Here is a 20,856-nt window from a genome sequence, read left to right on the forward strand (position 1 = left end):
AGGAATTAGTTGCTTTTTCATGCCATAATGAGGGCATTCTTTTCACCTGAAATTGGAGGAACCACTTGGCAATAGCAGCCTGTAAGGTTTGCCATGGTTTCAGCAGCTCCAGAGTACGCCTCCGGATCTCACAGATGTGTCTTTGGTCTTATGGGCACTAAAAAGGCTGTTGTAATGCTTGTGGCTATTTCTCTTCCTCCAGTTTCCACCGGGCAGGGAGGGTCTGGGCTTTGCTTGTCCTTGGCATAGCCAGTGTTCACCATCTTTTGCACTTGCTTTTTTAGTGGACCTCCTGGCTCTCCTGAAATGGAAGGCTTTTCCAGACCGGATCATGGACATCCTAGGGCGGCTGCGGCATGTCAGTGGGGAAGAAATTGTTAAGGTATGGCTTCCGGAAATTCGTACATGCTGCCTGACCAAGAATCTGGGCAGAAGTCCTTACATCTCCTTGATTTCTACTGGTACCCCACTAAGACCATGTCTTGAAATACAACTAGATGAGTAGAAATAAAGTTGTTCTTCTTTTCTCTCTTTTTTTTTTTTTTTTTTTCTCTCTTTTTTTTTTTTTGTTAGCTTCTCTTTTTTTTTTTCTTAGAATTTTATTTTTTGACAGAGAGAGAGACACAGTGAGAGGGGTAACACCAGCAGTGGGAGTAGGAGAGGAAGAAGCAGGCTTCTCACTGAGCAGGGAGCCCCATGTGGGGCCTGATCCCAGGGCCCCAGGATCATGACCTGAGCCGAAGGCAGACACTTAACTACTGAGCCACCCAGGCACACCTGTTAGCTTCTCCTTTTAAAGGAGGTATCACATCTGGCTTCTTACCTTTTAGAAACTATATTTAAGTCATAAACCCTATTTTCTGATTGTTTTTCTTCCTAGGAAAAAACAACAATAATGAGACTGCAGTGGTCAAGGCATCTGTCTCAGAAACACAACCAGTGCTTTGTGCTGCCTCCTCTGTTTCCTTAGATCTCTTTCTCATTTTCCTTATTTGTAACCCTTTAACCACAAATCTAGCCTGAGGCTTTTTTTGGCTCTACTGGCTTGATTATCTAGAAGAATTCTAAATGCTCTCCATTAACTTAGAGCTGCTGCCTTTGCCCCGTCTCTCACTTAAGAGTCCATACTAAGGACCCTTCCCCGCTCTCTGTCTGAACTGCTTTCTCTAGGTACCTTTGTGACATTTCCCATCTAATGGCCTGAGCAGACTGATAACAACACTACCAGTCCCCCATTGTCTTCCGCAGGGCTTCTCTGCATTGTGTGGAGTGTTTGCCCACCTGGTTTTAGCTCAAGAAAACCCGCAGGTACTCCCTGATGGTGTAAACCCCCCAGGTGGATTCTGCACAGTGGACTGAACTCTGCTGAGAACAGTGGACTTGCCTTTGATGATCAGTAGGAGCAGTGGACTGTAGGATAGAAACTAAATTTCAAGAAGGCAGCTGTCCTTCAGTGAGCTTTCTTAGTTCTGTCATCATAAAACCAAATCAATGAGCACAGATAACCCTGTAGATACTTTCATTTTTCAGCACCATTGACTCAGTAACATACACGGTGTCTTCGAACAAGAAACAGTTTTGAAGTCTGTATACCTCTATGTATTTTCGTGAAGTCAGTCTGAATTTTGTTTTCATCAATTAATCTTTTTAAAAAGAACTCTTAAGCTAATACTAGTTTTGTTTTGCTTTGCTTTTTTTAAATTTAATTTTATTTTTTCAGTGTTCCAAGATTCATTGTTTATTCATATGTTTATGTTTTGTTTAGGTAGGAGGCAGGGAGAAAGAGAATCTTCAGCAGACTCCACACCCAGCACAGCCTGACATGGGCTCAATCTCAGGCCCCTGAGATCGAGACCCTCAGACCATGACCCTGAAATTATGATCTGAGCTGAAATTAAGAGTTGGGCACTGAACCAACTGAGCCACCCAGGCACCCCTGCTAATACTAGTTTTTGAAACTGAAGATCAGTTTATTCTCAGGGCATTTTTTTTCTTCTAAACATACTTTAAAATATCAATTAGTAAACAGAAACATGTTTTTAAAATCTATAATCTTTTTCAATCTGAGTTGTATTCCAGATAAGAAAATATCCTATCAACACATCTGGTTTTGGTACCAATGATTGATCTCAAGCCACCAGAGGAGAGTGTGAAAATAATCTGCTAGAATTAATTTTTTTTTACTTTTTATTAGAATATTTCAAACATACACAAAAGTAAAATAGTGGAAAGAACCCTATGAGTACCTATCACCTAGCACCAATAATCTTCAGCCTTTGACCAATACTGCCCATCAACACTCCCATCCATGCCCGCAACTTCAGACTTTGCTAAAAAATAAATTGTAAACTTTGTATCATTCAGTTGCCTTTTGACCAACAGAATGTTAGATTTGATTTTTAAAGACTGCTGGTATCCATGAGTATTTATCATCTTCTCCCTTAGATTTTGCATCTTAGAAACAAAAAACAAAAACAAAATGGTACTTCCAGATCTTTTACCCTCCCTGATAGCCATCAGCAGCAGCTTTCTCTCTTCTCCCAGCATACTGATTTCTAGACCAAAACATGGTTTCTGTAGCTAGAGCCTAGCCTGCCATATCCTCATTCAAGTGTCCCTTATAGTTAAGCCACAGTAGAGAATAAGGGGACTACAGCACTTTTGGGGGTTCTGGGAAAGTGAATTCTTTTTCTCAAAATAAATTTGGCATCAGAACCACTTAGAGTTTCATTACTTCAAAGTTGCAATTCAACATGGGTGTCCTGTGTTTTTTAGGTTACTGTTCTTTCCTTAGAAGTTTAGCACTCACCCAAGAGAAAAAAGCCTTTCCAAATCTCTCTCAGGACCCTTTGGGCTGTACACAAACACCCTGAGTCCACCTAGTTATCCCTTAGTTGGATGGAGGTGGAATATTCAATTATTTTTAAGTAAAGTTTGAGATCTTAGATTTTTGAGATTGTTTATTGGGAGATTAAAGTCACTGGTGTATGGAAGTTTGACCATGTGTACAAGGTCCTAAGACATGAGCCCTCTGATTTTTATGTTACAGTTTCTGCAAGACATCTTAGATACACTCTTTGTGATTTTGGATGATAATACAGAGAAATATGGCCTGTTGGTATTTCAGTCTTTGGTAAGTCTCACCCTTCCTGACTTCCTTTTTTGTTAGTTATTTCTGTCACATGTTTTCCAAAATCCAAGGGAAGCAGTTTATTAGGATGAGTCAATACAAGGTACAGATGTTTCCAGTAGAAAAGAGGCTGAGGAGTGACCCAAGGCAGACCAGCCAACCAACTTATCAGAGAGATTCCAGCATCAAATTTGAATAATTCAGCCTGGTCAGGTCCAGGCCTCAACTTTGTAGTTCTGGTACTCAGTCTCATCGCTGTAGTCGAGTTGCCTAGCCCCTGAAATAGAGACCTACACACCACCAGTATGCTCAGAGATGAATATAGGAAACTAGGTGGCCTGTACTTTCACCTGCACAGTAGGATATAACCACCAGGAAGAGCAGAGTCCTCACCCATGCTGGTCTGAGCATCACACTCTGTCCCTGTGTGCAGTTGTTTGGGAACCAGAATCTCCAATGGCTGCTTAGTGAGAATGGACAGTGGCTTGAACATTCAGTGCATTTAGCTTAATAGATCCTGTCCCTGTTCCCAAGGGGAACCTCATACTGTAAGTCTACCTAACAGATGAGGAGCAGAGGCAGGAGTTAAAATGACACGTGCATAGTTTGCCCCTTTGGCTTTTCTTCTTCCTTGCTCTCCTAGCCAGCCAGCCCCATTTCTGAAGGCACAGCCTTTCATAGGCTGAGCTGGCTCAGAGAATAATCTTTTTTTTTCTTCCGTTTTCCAAGTTTTCTGAGACACCTTTGTATTTATGCCACCATGCACGGGTATTATTTCGCTTTCTCCTAATCTGTATTACCCCACCTAGCATTACTGTGAAAACTCAGATTAACATTGGCACAGACAGATGAGCCCCAAGTCTGAATTCAGAGGCTGGGGCCTATAGGAATAGAGCAGACAGGACAGAAATAGACCCAGAATAGAAATCTTCCATTCTCTGCCCATGGGGAACACTAGAGAAAACACTGACAGTTTGTCATTCCTTAAAGAAGCAAGAGTTCTGTTTTCTGCTGGAGATAAATCCAGGGCCTCCAGTGAACCCTGGTACCCTCCATCTTCTCCAGGTATTCATCATCAACCTGCTCAGAGACATCAAGTATTTCCACTTCCGGCCTGTAATGGACACATACATCCAGAAACACTTTGCTGGAGCCCTGGCATACAAGTAAGTTCCATCTGGCACCATTATTAGGACTTGGTTTGAATAGAAAGACAAACTTAAAAAAATCTCAGTGACAGCCACCATTCAGTCAGCTGACTTTTTTTTTTACTTAATTTTTTTTCTAATTGTGGTAAAATACATAGAGTATAAAATACCTATTTTTAAGTGTAGAGCTCAGTGGCATTGAGTATATTCACATTGTTGTACAGCCATCGCCACCATTCATCTCCAGAACTTTTTCAGCTTGTAAAACTGAAATTCTGTATCCAGTAAATATTAACTCCAATCACCCCTCCCCCTCCCGCTGCCCCTAGGCAACCACCATTATACTTTCTGTCTCTGAATGTGTGTGTTCTACGTACCTTATGTCAATTGAATCATGTAATACTTGTCTATTTGTGTCTGGTTTAGTTCACTTACCATAATGTCTTCAGGGTTCATCCACATTGTAGTATGTGTCAGAATTTCCTTCCTTTTAAAGGCTGAATAATGTTCCATTATACATATATACCATGTTTTGTTTAGTAGTCGATGAATATGTGGGTTGCTCTCGTCTTTTAGTCATTGTGAATAATGCTGCTATGAACATGGGGATACAAATATCTCTTTAAGACCCCGCTTTCTATTCTTTTTTTTTAAGATTTTATTTATTTATTTGACACTCAGAGATCACAAGTAGGCAGAGAGGCAGGCAGAGAAAGAGGAGGAAGCAGGCTTCCCGCCGAGCAGAGAGCACGATGCGGGGCTCGATCCCAGGACCCTGGGATCATGACCTGAGCCGAAGGCAGAGGCTTTAACCCACTGAGCCACTCAGGCGCCCCTTTCTATTCTTTTTGACATATACCCAGAAGTGGGATTACTGGTTCATAAGGTAGTTCTATTTTTAATTTTTTAAGGAACCACCATACTGTTTTCCACAATAGCTGCACAATTTTACATTCCCACCAACTGTGTTCAAGGGCTCCAGTTTCTCCATGTCCTCAAGCCAAGACTTGTTATTTTCTGTTGTGTTTTTCTGGGAGGAGTGGGGGTTTTATAGTAATCATCCTTAACTGGCGTGAAGCGGTATCTCATTGTGGTTTTGATTTGCATTTCCCTAATTATTAATGATGCTGAGCATCTCTTCATGTATTTATTGACCATTTGTATATCTTCTTTGGAGAAAAACGTATTCAGGCCCTTTGCCCATTTTTTAAACAGGTTGTTTCATTTTTTATTGTTGAGCTGTAGGAATTCTTCATATAATCTAGATATTAACACTTTGTCAGATACACAATTTACAAATATTTTCTCCCATCGTCTTTCTTTCTGTTGATTGTGTCTTTTGATGTACAGTAGTTTTCAGTTTTGATGTAGTCCAGCATATCTATTTTTTCTTTTATTTCCTGTGCTTTTGGTGACATGACATATCCAAGAAATCATTGCTAAATCCAGTGTCATAGAACTTTTCCTCCGTTTTTGTCTACAAGTTTAATTTATAGTTTTAGCTCTTACACTTAGGTCTTTGATGCATTTTGAGTTAATTTTTGTTTATTGTGTAATGTAAGAATCCAACTTCATTCTTTTGCACATAGATATCTAGTTTTCCTAATATAATTATTGAAAAGACTATCCTATCCCCATTGAATGGTCTTGGCACCCTTGTTGAAAATCATTTGACCATCTCTGTGAGGATTTATTTCTGGGCTCTGTCATTCTATTGATGTGTATGTCTGTCTTTATGCCAGTACCATGTTATTTTGGTTATTGTAGTTTTGTAGTAAGTTCTGAAATCAAGAAGTGTGAGTCCTCTAACTTTTTTCTTTTTTGAGATTGCTTTGGCTATTTGGGGACCCTTGAGATTCCATATGAACTTCAGAATGAATTTTTCTATTTCTGCAAAAAATGTTGTTGGGATTTTGATAAGAGATTGCATTGAATCTGTAGATCACTTTGGGTAGTGTTGGCATCTTAATAGTTTTAGTCTTTCAATCAATGAACATGAGCGTCTTTCCATTTATTAATATCTTCTTTAATTTCTCTCAGCAACATTTTATAGTTTTCAAAGTACAAGTCTATAAGTCTTTCACCTCTTTGGTTAAGTTAGTCCTAAATATTTTATTCTTTTTTGATGCTACTACAAATGGATTTTTTTCCTTAATTTCCTTTTTGAAGTACTCATTATAAGTGTATGGAAATGCAAATGACTTTTGTGTCTTAATTTTATATCCTGCAATTTTGCTGGATAAATTTTGCATTTATTGGTTCTAAAAGGTTTTTTTGTGGAATCTTCAGTTTTTTTCTACATGTAAGACCATGTCAGCTACAAACAAAGATAATTTTGTTTCTTCCTTTCCAGTTTGAATGCCTTTTACCTCTTTTTCTTGCCTAACTGTTCTTCCAGTACTATGTTGACTAGAAGTGGCAAAAGCAAGCCTTATTCCTAATCTTTGAATTAAAAGATTGAATTCAAAGATGTTGAATGGGGTCTTAGCTGTGGCCTTTGAGCTCTCATTTTAAACCATAGTTTACTACACAGGTGTCATACTTTTCCTTGTAAGAAATACCGGCAAAGCTACTGAAAGTTAGGCTTGCTTCTTCCATGAGAAACATGTGAATAGATAAATATAGCACCCACAAATAAATATCAAAGAAATAAAAAGTTGATAAAAGATATAAATAGCTAATATGGAAAACCAAGGTTATCTGAAACTGTTAAAGCAATTTTAAAAAGTCATCACTTTCTTCTGTAGAATTAGCATAGTTTTTGGAAATATAAGTAAAACCCAAGGGTGATGAGGCTGTGGAGTCCCTGGAACTCTGGCGCTTTGATGTAACTCCGCAGAGCAGGCACCATGCTGTGGTTTAAGCATGTCATCATCTCATTAGTAGTCACAATAACTTCGAAGTGTACGGTTGTTTTCTCTGCATCTTAAATGAAGAAAATGGCACAGAGGCATCAAATTACTTGCCCAAGGATGCAGAGCTAGAAATTTATAGGCCCCAGATATAAACTCTGCTGTCTGACCAAGGCCTGTACTTGACTTCTGTGCCCTGTTGCCACATGAGGAACAGGCCTTCTGATCTATCATCTCCCTTCACTCAGGTTTCTTGGTCCTAAGAAAATAAAATATATGAGATAAAGGTGAAGCAAGGAGGGGCACACCGGACTATATACCTTTATCTCTGTCTACTATTTACTAGTCATTGTGGTCTATTCTGGAGACGCAGCAAGTTTAGACAAAACAAATATGCATTCAAAGTCCAGAACTTTGGGGAAACTTTCTTATAATCAAAGAAGAAATGTGTGTCAGGGAGAGTGAGAAAGAATGATTATAATTGCTCATTAAAATGCAGCAACTCTGTGGATGAGGTATGTTGTCTGAGTGAGGTATGTTGTCTGATCTCAGATGAACTGGAGATCCCACAGCTGTAATGGACCCATCACTCCATTCTGACTCATCAGCAGCATATTATTCCTATGTGGCTAATTCTGGGCTGCAGAAATTTCAAGCGGCATTGCTTTTGAATTAAAGTGGGGTTTCTGGAACTGTTCTCTTTCCCAGGGAGCTCATCCGCTGTTTGAAGTGGTACATGGACTGCTCAGCAGAACTGATTCGACAGGACCACATTCAGGAAGCCATGCGGGTAATGTACTGAGCTCACTGTACACAAAGGGCCCACCCTGCAGCTGTTTGACAGTAATGGCAATGGTTTATAGCATGCAGGACAATTGTAGACATCCTAGGACATTGGCCTACTTTTAGGAACACCTGGGACCACGTGAGTCCCCATTCCTCACCTTGATTTTGCCCCAGAAGATCTTTATGCCTAATAACGTTATCTTAAGGCCAGAAGGATGGATGATGAGCATGGAGCTCCTGGCCGTCCTTCCTGTCTGGTTGTTGCCAACACCATTCATCTCTGCTTCCAGTAGCCAAAGCATCATATCTCCTTCTAAACTAGTGTTGGTGGCAGCAGTGATTAGAATTAAGTCAAGCAGAGAGAGTCAATTATCATATGGTTTCACTTATTTGCAGAGCATAACATGGAGGACATGGGGAGATGGAGAGGAGAAGGGAATTGAGGGAAATTGGAAGGGGAGGTGAACCATGAGAGACTATGGACTCTGAAAAACAATCTGAGGGTTTTGAAGGGGCGGGGGGGGGGGGGGGGGGTTGGGGGAGCCAGGTGGTGGGTATTAAGGTGGGTATTAAGGAGGTGGGTATTGCATGGAGCACTGGGTGTGGTGCAAAAACAATGAATACTGTTATGCTGAAAAGAATTTTAAAAATAAATAATAAAAAATATTAAGATCTTCCAACACTTTCCCTTGTTCAGTGGTTACTACACATTGTGTTTTTTTAGAACTGTTTTAAGTGGAAAGAGCTGAGTGTAAATGCACTGTATATGGATATATGGAGAAGAAGATAATCTTAAAACCTTGACCTTTGGAGGAACCCAGGGTCCTTCATGGCAGCACCCCTGCATGGACAGGTTCCACGATAAGGCAGCCTTTTGCATTTCTAGGCAGCTCCAGTTTTCAGGGATCCATCCTCATTGTGAGTTAACTTCACTTTTGGTAACTTCTTTTCATGGTACTGCTTCTACTATAGAGAATCATCTATGAGAATGTTGATCCCTCTTTTGCTCAACAGTTCTCCAGATAGCTATTTAAAGAAAGCTGCCATATCCTCTGGGAACTCACAAGTCCAAGCTTTCTCCCTTTCCACCCCTACATTTTCGTGTTCTTGAGTTACTTTTTTTTTAATTGTTTTTAAGCATGTCTTTCCCACCCTTTCCAGTTAGCAATAAAAGAAGAATGGCAGCAAAGTTGTTCTGCTTTTTCTCTGTCCCCTTTTAATTTCACATCATCTGCTGCAAGTACTACTGGGCCTATGCTTTTGCTGTTCTTGTCCACAGGGTAACAGGTGAGACAGGTGTTTCCCCAAGTGTCATCAGACTGAAGGCAAAATCAAATCATAAGATTGTGTTCCCCTGCTTCTTCTATGTACATTCTGTAAAAATCAAAGCCCACAATTGTTATTTCTGTGCTCCTTCATATAATACATATCGATAAAGCAGTCAGCATCTATTGTGGGTGCTAGGATACAAAGACGAGTCGAGTAAGACAGGCCTCTCTTCTTGAAGAAAACTTCCCCAATGAAGCACGCAGTAGCACAGGTGTAGAGCAGGATTCTGAGTGTGATGTGAGGGCAGGGCCCAGGTTCTGTTCGTCTCTTAACCCAATACCTGTTAGGTGTCTCATATGATATTTGAGAGGATAAAAGTTGAGTTAAATTCAAAGGATTCTCTTTGAGTCTCAAAATTAATTGCTCAGGATACTGGAGAAGCCATCACAGAAGAAGTTGTTTTCTCCTAAGAATCATTCATTCAGTCAGTCACTTGATGTTGCTTCATAGCTGCCATGGGTCAAACACTGTAGGAGCCACTGGGGACTCAGCAGGAGCCCAGGCAGAAAAGGCTAGGCCTTTATAGCACTTCCATACAAGTTCTTTGGAAAGACAGGCAAACATATAACATGAATAAATATACAAAGTCAGTGAAAAAAAAACTTTGATGAATACTATGAAGGGAATCAACAGGATCATGGGATAGACTGGCTGGAGAGGAAGTTTTACTTCAGATCAAGATTTTAGAGAAAACCTCTCTGATGAGGTGACCTCTGGGCTGAAATTAATGTTCAGAGCTGAGGGATAAGTACTCCAGACAGAGGAAACAGCATGTTTAAAAGCCTCATGGCAGGGGGAGGGGTGCAAGGGTGGCTCAGTCAGTTAAACTTCCAACTCTTGATTTCAGCTCAGGTCATGACCTCAGGGTTGTGAGATTGAGTCCCACATCAGGCTCTGCAATGGGCATGGAACCTGCTTAAGATTCTCTGTCCATCTGCCCTTCCCCTCCCTCCCTCTCTCTCCCTCTCTTTTAAAAAAAAGAAAAAATAGTTCTAGGAAGCTTGAGTTTTCAAGCAACCAGAATAGTGGCTGATTTGACCAAAGCAGGGGATTTCAACTGTTGAATTGGATGGGAGGTGACAGAAAGGAAGAACTGAGGCTCTGAGGCTGTGGCTAGATCAGCTGGGTTGGTTACTTTGGGAGATGTACTTTGGGAAGATCAGGTTTGGGTGGAGAGAAGCAAGAGGTCCCTTTGAGGGAGCACTTTTCTGAGGTACTTTCATACTTACTCTCATCATTTCAGGCTTATTTGATTGACATCTCATAATAATGCATTCAGTACTAAGGTTTTGTCAGGTCATTTCCCCATCTTCATCAAATTTTAGTTGATAAGTCCCCTTGACTAAACCAGTAAGTCACTATCCAATCCTCTTTTCATCCTTCACAGGATACACATGGTCCTGGCCTGGCACCTCTCATTCTGGTGTGATAAGGTGTGGACCAGGGAACCCCCCTTCTTCTTTATTACTCTTGATTCGATACATCTTGCCACCTATATCCCATCTCTTCCTTTCACTTTCAAAGTCATGGCCTTTCAAAGAAAGTTTGACCACTAAGGAAGATGAAAATAAAGAGTCCTTTGTTTTCTTACTTGGTTATTGTATTTGTTCCCTTGTGAATGGCCTGTAGAAGGTATCTTTGGTGGGTTTGAGGATGGTATTTGGCAAGGTATCCTTAAAAGATAGCACACTTTTCACTACCTCAGGTCCCCCCAAGGAACCATGAAGAGGAAAGAGCAGGCACAATGGATCTTCTTAGTGATAGAAAGGTTGTAATAACTTGTAGGATCTCTTTTCCTTTCAAGTTTAGGAACTTAAGTAGAACTGGACAGAGCAGATGCTTCACCCACAGTTATGTTTCCCATTGTCTCTGAACAGTGTTGAGAGGACCCTTGAATTTTGAGCAAATTTCATAGGCTCCACCACTCATGACCAGGAAGTGCAAGCAATTTTGCTGTCTGCTTCTGTCTTTCACTATGAAAGTAGTAGATGTTTCAAGCAATTCAGTACATCTCTTCTGTTAGCTGTATCAAACTGAAAAAAGAAAAAACTGGTCATGAGGAAAACATTTTCCTTTTTAAAATTAGAGTACGTAGCACAGATTTTGCCAGTTCTTTTCAGGCCAGGAATTAAAAGGCTACTAGAACAGAGGCTGTAACATTTATGCTGATGAAGGCACACACTGTGATTTTTTTCTACTGGTGCAAACCTTGAAAGATGCATTTTTCTGACCTAGCCATTCTACAATGCCAGCTGAATTCTATATGGGCCACAAAACAAACCTTCTGATACATGCCTATGTCATGAAAGGTAGCTTGAGAATTATTTCCTATTATATATTTCAAGTAGCTGAACTCCATTTATTTCATCCTTGGATAAGTTTCTTCCCAGTGTCTCTGCCTTTCCAGTGTCGCATAGGCTTGGATTTTCAGTCTGTTCTTTTAAAAGATAATTACTGTGCTCATAAGCATGGGCCAAGCAGCAGGAACTCCTCAGAATTAGATTCTGCTCCTAAAACTTGTTATGGGAGCTTGATCTCCTACATTCATCAAATATTATGTATGGAAGGTGCCATGTATTAGAAGAGGATGGAGAGTGAATGTGTCAGGTCCCCTCGGGCTATACTGCCTAGGGCAAGTTTTCTCCAGACTTGACCCCAGCAAGAAGGCTGGCACCATGTCAGGGCCTAGCTGAAGAAGATTCCTTAAGGACTTTTCCTTCATGAAACAGAAGATTCCTTAAGGACTTTTCCTTCATGAAACAAATGTAAGAGAAGCTACATCATTGCTTTTGAAACCTCTTATTTCCAGACCTGTAAAAACAAATGCAAAGATATTAAATTTTCTTTTGATCCTGTATATTCTTGAATTCAGCTGCTCCCATAACAGTCTATGGTTCCTCATTTCCAGAATCACAAAAACAGTGGTGAATTAATTAGATGACTGTCTCAGTAAGAAGACAGCTGCTGCTCAGTGACCATTTGGACTTTTGAGAAAAACTTAAAAAAAAAAAAAGTGCTTGTCTCCACAGTTGAAATTTGCCCATCACCTGATTTTGGTAGAATTTACGGTTACATAGCCCTTTATTCCCTGCTGTGTGAGTTGTTGACCATATTCAACACCTCTCTATCCCTTTTGCTCCCACACCTCCAGGCCTTGGAGTACCTTTTCAAGTTTATTGTGCAATCCAGGATCCTGTATTCCCGAGCCACCTGTGGGATGGAAGAGGAACAGTTCCGGTCCAGCATCCAAGAACTTTTCCAGTCCATCCGGTTTGTGCTCAGTCTGGACAGCAGAAACTCAGAAACACTCCTTTTCACTCAGGTCTGTGAGCTGCAGGGAAGATTTGCTGCTGGATTCTTGTCTGCTTTAGCAGGTGGTTTCTTTGTCCTCTGGCTTCTGGAGTTGAAGAAGCCCTGCCAAACTCCTGTGTGCTGGGTGAGGGGTGATTTGCCAGGAAATAACTAATAGAACACAGTGCTACTTTTACTTCAAAGCCAGCTATGCCCCAACTGCCAAACATAAAACAGCCCAGTGGCTTTATGGTGAAGAAGCACAACTTTATTCTCAGAAGCCCTCTTTAGGCCAAATTTATTTAGCTAAACCATACTATTTGTCATTTATGAGCATCTTATTTAAAGGGGATATTCAGAATATAGAGAGAATTTTGTTTCCTAGTTACTGTGTTAATTTTTTAAAAACTTAAAAAAATAAGCCTTAGATTAATACTTATCCATTCCAGAAGTTAAGAATAAAATGGGCAGAAACAACTAGAAAACTTTGGTTAATAATTAAGATCAGGTTCTATTAGAAATATCAATGTGGGAAGAAAATTTGTTTCTTTATATTAAAAATGTCCAGTCAGTTAATCTGTTACCTTTGACAGAGAGCCTCACCCTAGAAAGGATCAAGGATATTGTTTATTACCACAGTCACAAGGGGGTTATTCTCTCTTATACATAAATGTCAGAATTTTATCTAATAGATGTATTTCTTTAATTTTTTTCTAAGCCAGTTATTACTCAAAAGATCACTCTCCCATCCATTCATTCAGTTGCTGCCAGGACTGTCATGAGTACAAATGTGTGTTTAAATATCTCCTTTAAGATTAGAATATTCCATTTTTTTCTTTTCCACATGACCCTATGATGCCCTTGATGCCAACTGGCTTTAAGCCCCTTGGTCCAGAGAACAGGTGAACAACTGTGAGCTAGACTTTATAAAAGAGGGAATTCCTCAAGGTTTCCAAGTGTCTCTGTAAAAAAAGGGTCATTCCATGGTCTCCCTTCCTCCTCCCATCTCTCCTCCTGCCCATCTGTTCCTGCCTACAAAGGCCCAGGACACCTACTCTTCCCCTCAGTATACAGAGATGAGGGGGCTCAGAGGTAGCTAGCAGAACAAGGCAGATATGCTTTCTGAGAACTTGGTAATGCCTTGTACTCAGTGGCATGTACCTGTCACATCAGGAGAGCTCAGATCTAGTCAGGAGCAGACCTGCTTCTTTGGCGTCAGGCTCATGTTTCATGATTTTCAGATCTCTCAGCAAGTCCATGGTTCAGTCAGATTTTATGTCTTTGGTTCTGACCACTAGGAGATATTCAGGTGCAGTTGTCCTTCTGTCCTGGTGCATAAGTGTAGGAAATCTCAACATTTACGAGAATATTTACTGTTTGTTGTGTATTATGAAAGACCTGCTTTTTCCCCTTTGTCTTTTATATCTAACTGCTTATGATAATATGTTCTTGTGCTGTTCTAACTTCTGCACATAAAGAAATCTCTTTGATATCCCAGGGAGTTATAAATCTGTAGACAGAATTCATCTAAGTTCTGTCCTTGGGCCTGGCCTGAACAAAGACTGCAGTATGATAACAGATCTGTTTCCCCAAGGCATAAATTTTTACTCGCTCTAGGCCAGTGTCTACTGCCTGATGAAGCAGTCGAGGAAAATAGTCTGCACTCCCCACACCCCCATTTCACTACATGCCACATGGGAGGAATGCACTCTCACCTTCTTGTCTCACAGTGACACTCCATTCCCCTGTGTGAATTCTGGGTTAATTGTGTAAGAGGACTGAGAGGGAGAAAAGCTGCCTTTGTGTTGCTACCAGGTAGACCTGAGAAAAGGAGGACCAATATTTCTCGAAGACCAATGATGTGCTGGTCACTCTGCTGGAAATAAACTTCATGCATCTAATTTTTTTCATGCCAATACCAGGAGACAAGTGATAACATCATCCTCATTTTATTGATGAGAAAACAGAGTATTGGGCAGTAACTCACTGAAGTTTATATGACAAACAAGTAGTAAAGCTGAGAGGTGTACTCATGTCTGTCTAATTCCACAGCCCATTCTCTTTCTCCTGTACTACCCCATCTCTGAAAGGCTCTGGAACTATTATAAGATTGTCCTGAAGAAACCACTTCATGGGTCTACCAGAGCTGAGATCCATGAAGAGAAGTCTCCCAAACACACACTTCCACCAGTTGCTGAATTCTCTGCCAATGTAACCACCGGTTCTCGAGAGCCCCTAGCTGACTAAACCCACACCTTCTCCATCCTTGTGGATTTACACTTGACATTGCCAAGCATCACAGAAGGACACGATTTACAAAGTCTTCAGATTTCATGGTTTCAAATAAATGTCTCTATCTTGGGAAAATGGTCCTGTTCTCAGAGCTTGATTGCTGGCTACAGAACTATGAGCGAAGTTCAGCTCATGCTGCTTGATGGTGCTCAGCTCTCTCTGCTATATTTGATTTGAGCAGTCCCTGGCTTGAATTTGAGACCAAAATTAGAATGTTGAGAGTTTGATCATAGAGACAGACAAAAAATCTAAATCCATTTTATGAGCAAAACAGCTACGGCTATTAAGCCATATTGAGCTGATTTCTTTTTTTTTTTTTAATTCCCTTCTCTTGCCAGCAAATATATTGGCAAGTTATGAAAGCTTCAAGTGGCCTGGGCCCCAGGAAATATTCTTGTTTTAGTTTCCTTTTTGCTACTCTGTTCCATGCCCCAGGAGTGCAACAATGATGCATGGAGTCAAAGGCCCAGGCGGAACCCCTGTGAGGCCGGGGTGCTGCAGTGACTTTTCAGCCTCTTGACTCCTCATGATTGTCTGAGCATGTGAGATAGACACCTAACTCCACCCTAACCACAGGCCCACTTGCTTCTGCAGGCTGCACTCCTTAATTCCTTCCCAACTATCTTCGACGAGCTGCTGCAAATGTTCACCGTGCAGGAGGTGGCAGAGTTTGTAAGAGGGACTCTGGGGAGCATGCCCAGTACAGTGCACATTGGGCAGTCAATGGATGTGGTGAAGCTCCAGTCGATCGCCAGGACTGTGGATAGCCGCCTGTTTTCTTTCTCAGGTAAATCAAGTTGGGATGAGAGTCAGACTCACCTTTCTTCTTTTCCAGGGTAATTATCAAGTGGTAATCAAAGGATCCATTTTATCAGTGCTCATGCAAGAAGCCTGTGGCCCTAAAAATGCAGAGGGTTTGGGAAACTATGTTAGATAATGCAGCCAAGATGGAGGCCTACTGCCTCACTCATGATTCATCCCTAGGAACCCACAGCCTGGGCCATGCCCATGCGGTGGCCTGCAGAGCAACTTGCAGGCCCACAAGTCTAACCAGAGGCCAAGAGCAGGGCCTGCCACACTCCAGCAGGATGAGAAAGCAGAGAGAAAGGAGAGAGAACACGAGAGAAGGGTGTAGCCCAAGACGATAAGTGTAAGTCAAGGAAATAAGAGAGACCCTGAAAGGGGGCCCTGAGGACCCACTGTGTTTACTTTGTTCCTTGTCACACCAGTCAGATAGACTCCTTGCCTATCATTGAAAGAGCCTCTAAGCATCAGTTAAGAGATGGACCATGAGCCCTCCACTCCCCAAGAGGTCAGGACAGCCTAGCAAATAATGAACAGCCCAAACTACCTTTCTGGAAGAACTCTGTATTCATACCTAAAACCATATTCAGCATGATCAGCCTGGCAGGGGTGCCAAATACTCAACGGCCAAATGTTAAGATCAGTATGAGCCTTATCCTTTAAATGGAATGTCATAATCATAGAATAAATTTCTAGGTCACAGAAATAAATCTGAAATGCTAACAAAACAATTATTAGAATTTTTATAATTAGAATTTTGGGTAGTAAAATTTTTTGTTTGACATTTAAAGTATAAGAACATTTCACTCAGCAAGAGATTATGCTGAGCGAAATAAGTCAAGCAGACAGAGTCAATTATCATATGGTTTCACTTATTTGTGGAGCATAACAAATAGCATGGAGGACAAGGGGAGATGGAGAGGAGAAGGGGGTTGAGGGAAATTGGAAGGGGAGGTGAACCATGAGAGACTATGGACTCTGAAAAACAATCTGAGGGTTTTGAAGGGGTGGGGGTAGAAGGTTGGGGGAACCAGGTGGTGGGTATTAGCGAGGGCACGGATTGCATGGAGTACTGGGTGTGGTGCAAAAGCAATGAATACTGTTACGCTGAAAAGAAAAAATTTAAAAAATTTAAAAAAAATAAAGTATAAGAACAATGATCTCTCAACCAAGTGCTACACACAATTGCAATGCTGAATAAATGTCCCCTTTAACTTAACTCTACCAGTGTAGGTTATGATTCATGGCAAAACCGCCACCAAGAAAGTCAGCTTTTCTCTACCAGTAAGTCTTTATAGTAAACACTTCTCTCTTCACCGGTTCCTGGGCTGGAGAATTTTATCCCAGGATTGGATGCATTGGCACTGAGGCCACTGCGTATGTGCAGGTTTTGTGCACTGCTTAAAAAAGATGCTTTCAAATATATGGGAAGGGGGACAGCAGACTTCCCTCACTGACGCCCTTTATTTCCTGTGTTTTTGTATGTACCTGCTGCTTCCCATAATCATTTAAGAAAAACTGGTTTTTTAAATCGTTTTTTTAAAGATTTTATTTATTTATTTGACAGAGAGAGATCACAAGTAGGAAGAGACAGGCAGAGAGAGCGGGGGAAGCAGGATCCCCACCAAGCAGAGAGCCCGATGGGGAACTCGATCCCAGGACCCTGAGATCATGACCTGAGCTGAAGGCAGAGGCTTGACCCACTGAGCCACCCAGGCGCCCCAGAAAAACTGTTCTTAAACTTTATGTGGCAGTGGAGCTATGTAGCTGGATTTTGAGAAGACAAGCCTCCACCCAATTTTCATTTGTATTTCCGCTTCATTGAATGCTTGAGTTGCAGCAGCAACTTGAAGCAAGGTTTTTTACTAACAGTGTCTTTTAAGCAACACTTATATTCTCAGAGCGCATCAGTCTTGTCTCTTCTTTATCAGGTTCCAGTAACAAACTACTATTTTCTCTGCAGTAATTTTATATATTTACATTATAAATCCTGCTCTGTTGGTATTTTGGTCTGCCAATTGTATTATGAACTTCTCTTTTGTCCAAGCATAGAACAGCTGTCATTCCATTTTCTTTGAATATATTCTAGGTATTTGACAAAACAGCCCCCAAATCTCTTATAAGTCATGTAATTTGTCTTTGGCTGAAAAAAAAATTTCCTTTCTGAATTTCATCTGGAACACTTGACTGTGGTCAAATAAATCCAAAGTGCCTTGGCTTGTTTGTACTACTGGTAATCTGACTACATCATGCTGGCCAGGTGGGAGAGTACCTGCAGAGTCACACAGTCACTGGCCACGTAGGAGCACAGAGCACCAAAAACATGTTCACACCTGTTCACTTTGTCTTCTCACCACACCTGTGAAGGAAATGCAGAAAAGACCATTAGCACCTCATGGTACAGATGGGGAAAAGCAAGCCCATAGGAGGAATCAACCTACCTATGGGCCCTTCGGGTGAGTTAAGGAATTTGAACCTGGATTCAGCCTTCCTGACCGAGTTCTAAACAAAGTCATCTCCTGATGAAAATGTTGTTCAGGTAACATTGAGGAGAAAAGTTAGGATTGGCAAGAAGGATTAGCTAATTATCAAAGGTTTGTGACAAGACAAAGTCCTGCTGTGTTGCCTTCACTGCTGTGGACAGGCCAAGCCTGTCCCCTAAGCCTGAGGGGGAAAGGAGGTAGGCCTGATGGCTGCCACAAGTAAACGCTCGTGCCAGGCCCCTGGCCAGAGCATCATAAAGAGTGGCCATTTATAATCCACATCAAGTCTACAGGTTCATTCAGAGTAGTTCATAGAACTAGGTGTGTCATTTAAATGGGATTTTCACTGGAAGCTATGCTTTTAATTTGGAAGCTAATCATTAAAGACATTTCATTTGGAAGTAATCCCCTAAAGTTCATCCTGCACAAAATGCCATAGATATTAGGCTTAAAATAAGAAAGAAGGAAAGAGAGATGGAAGGATAATGCTGTGGGATGTCTTATAATGTCTAGGAAGTGGGCTTTTAGGCCCCCATAAGGGAAGGAAGTGACCTCCAGCTAGGCACCAGGTTTGGCATTGGGTTCACACCCTCTTGCTTTGAGACCAGGGAAGTCCCACAGTGCCACTGGCTTCCGGAAGTAGTTCGTACTCCTCTGAAGGGCTTCTTCACCTTTGTGTTTTCTCCCTCAGAGTCCCGCCGCATCCTGCTTCCTGTGGTTCTCCATCATATTCACCTTCACCTGAGGCAGCAGAAAGAGCTGCTCATCTGCTCAGGGATTCTTGGCAGCATCTTCTCCATCGTCAAGACCAGCTCTCTGGTAGTGGCCCCACGCCCGCTTCAACCTGCCTCAGCTCTGCCCGTTTGTATTGCTTTAGCCAGAGGCAGGCCAACAAAGATCACTTTGTACATTTCTCAGTCACAGAAGCTTTCATCAGTGACAGGAAGGTGCCCAAGTGAATGGAGGCCTGTGTATGCCCAGCAGGCTTCTCCACACAACACAGTTTTGCTATTTTAAAAAGTTGTGCTCCCATAAGCCCATCTAGAATTGTAGTTATTTCTAACACCAGAAAGCCCAATCCTGTGCCATGTTCTATTTCTATCAAAAGGTATTAATCCTGTGTTCTTGGGAGTGTTCTGAGGATACTCAGGCACGAGCACAGGGAGGCAGGCCCAGGCTGAGAGGCAGCTTGCTCATTCAGACTTTTCTGTCAGCTTCCTGGCAGCTTGATTCCACCCATATGGCATTCCTATACCATGCCAGATGAGGTCAGGATGTACGAGAGATAACTGTTGCCCACAAGAGCTCTGAGCCTCATGGGATGGGAGAATTATACTTTAAAGATGAGGTTTCAACTAGTAATGCTTTTGACTACTTTCTTTCCTCTTTACTTTTTCTTTTAAAAAGGGATCTGTTGGTGGTGAGGGGCGGGGAGTGGGGAGGAAGGAAAGACGTGTAACTGGCATGAATAAGGGTAGGAATTTATTTTAATGATATTTATTTTATATAATAGAAGAAATGCATATTAGAGAAAATATATAAACTATAAGAAAGTGTAAAGAAAGAGATCAAGAGCAAGAATGAGTTTTTTATTACAATATCTTATTAAACAGATCAAATTTCTGGAGAATAAAATTTCAGCCACATTTAAAATGAAGGCCAGTAGCCAGGTGATAAGAATGTGTGAGGTTAGGCTATCCATATAGAGCAGGAGAGGTCCTGGGGGAAAAAAAAAATGTGGTTGGTTTGAGCAGGATGTAGGGACCCAATAGGGTGCTCTGGTGTCCAAACTTAAAGTACCATCTGGCAACAGGGGCCTCAGTTGGCAGAGTGCTTGTGGTGGTTGTAGTGGCCCTGTTGTTTGCTCTTGGCTCCAGGCAAGTCTTGGCAGCTCTCCTTCCCACCAGGCCTCAGAGAGGCAACACTAGACACATAAGGTCTATTAGGAACCCAAGGTCAGACTTGAGGTGGGAGGCTTATTGCTAAAGGAAGGAGAGAAATTGAAGAGAAAAATGAAGGGAAGGAGAAGAATGGAAGAGGAATGGAAACAGGTAAAAACCTGAAGGTCCGGTTGTTTTTGTGGAGCTAGAGAGTTGGGTGCAATTAGTTGCTTACAACTAGTCAGAGAGACATCCTAGGTAAGAGTGTTAAAATCACTTCAGCAGATGAAAAGGAGGACTTTGGCCCCAGGAGCTGCTCAGATTTTTCATGTGGAATGAGGCACAGTATGATGACCTTGAATGTATGGGTTGGGGGTGGAACTTAAGCTCCATGAGAGTAGAGTAGAGTAGAGTAGAGATACTATCTTTCTTGTTCACCTCTGTATACTCAGGTTCACAAACAGCGACTGGTACATGGCAAATGCTTAATGAATAATGAATTGGTGGATGGATGGACGGATGGACATTTATACCAATAATAATATAAAGAGGCTAGAGAAGGGGTAATGGGACTCTCTGTGAGATAAATCAGGCTACAAGATTTGAGATTCAGGGTGAGAGGTCTGTAAAAGTATAGCACAGACTTCCTAGATTCACAGTGTGGTGGCTGAAAACAGAGCTGAGTGAGGAGGTAGACCCTGTTGTTCTTGTGAGGGTGCCCCAGATAGACGTTTGAGACCAGAGTCCTGCAGGTGGACCAGGGAACGCGTGCAAGAATGCTGAGGAGCTGGAAGTGAGATGCAGCCATGCTGAGCAGCAGCTGGGCCAGCAAAGCTTGACCTCACCTAAGGAGAAAGCCCT

At 41.6% G+C, this 20,856-nt stretch overlaps 1 protein-coding gene across 6 annotated transcripts in view; it reads left to right on the plus strand.

Annotated features, from left to right (window-relative positions):
• DOCK3 (dedicator of cytokinesis 3) overlaps positions 1 to 20,856 on the plus strand; it is a 581,779-nt gene that overhangs the window by 492,806 nt on the left and 68,117 nt on the right. For all 6 annotated transcript variants that reach the window (XM_032868163.1, XM_032868164.1, XM_032868166.1 and 3 more), the window contains exons 19-25: positions 285 to 382; positions 3,050 to 3,133; positions 4,196 to 4,296; positions 7,839 to 7,920; positions 12,397 to 12,567; positions 15,423 to 15,615; positions 18,807 to 18,934. In XM_032868163.1, coding sequence (XP_032724054.1) covers positions 285 to 382; positions 3,050 to 3,133; positions 4,196 to 4,296; positions 7,839 to 7,920; positions 12,397 to 12,567; positions 15,423 to 15,615; positions 18,807 to 18,934 — 857 coding nt within the window. The remainder of the gene's footprint in view (positions 1 to 284; positions 383 to 3,049; positions 3,134 to 4,195; positions 4,297 to 7,838; positions 7,921 to 12,396; positions 12,568 to 15,422; positions 15,616 to 18,806; positions 18,935 to 20,856) is intronic.

This window comes from Lontra canadensis, unplaced genomic scaffold, assembly GCF_010015895.1.
Source record: "Lontra canadensis isolate GAN:19392208 unplaced genomic scaffold, GSC_riverotter_1.0 scaffold35, whole genome shotgun sequence".
NCBI lineage: Eukaryota > Metazoa > Chordata > Mammalia > Carnivora > Mustelidae > Lontra > Lontra canadensis.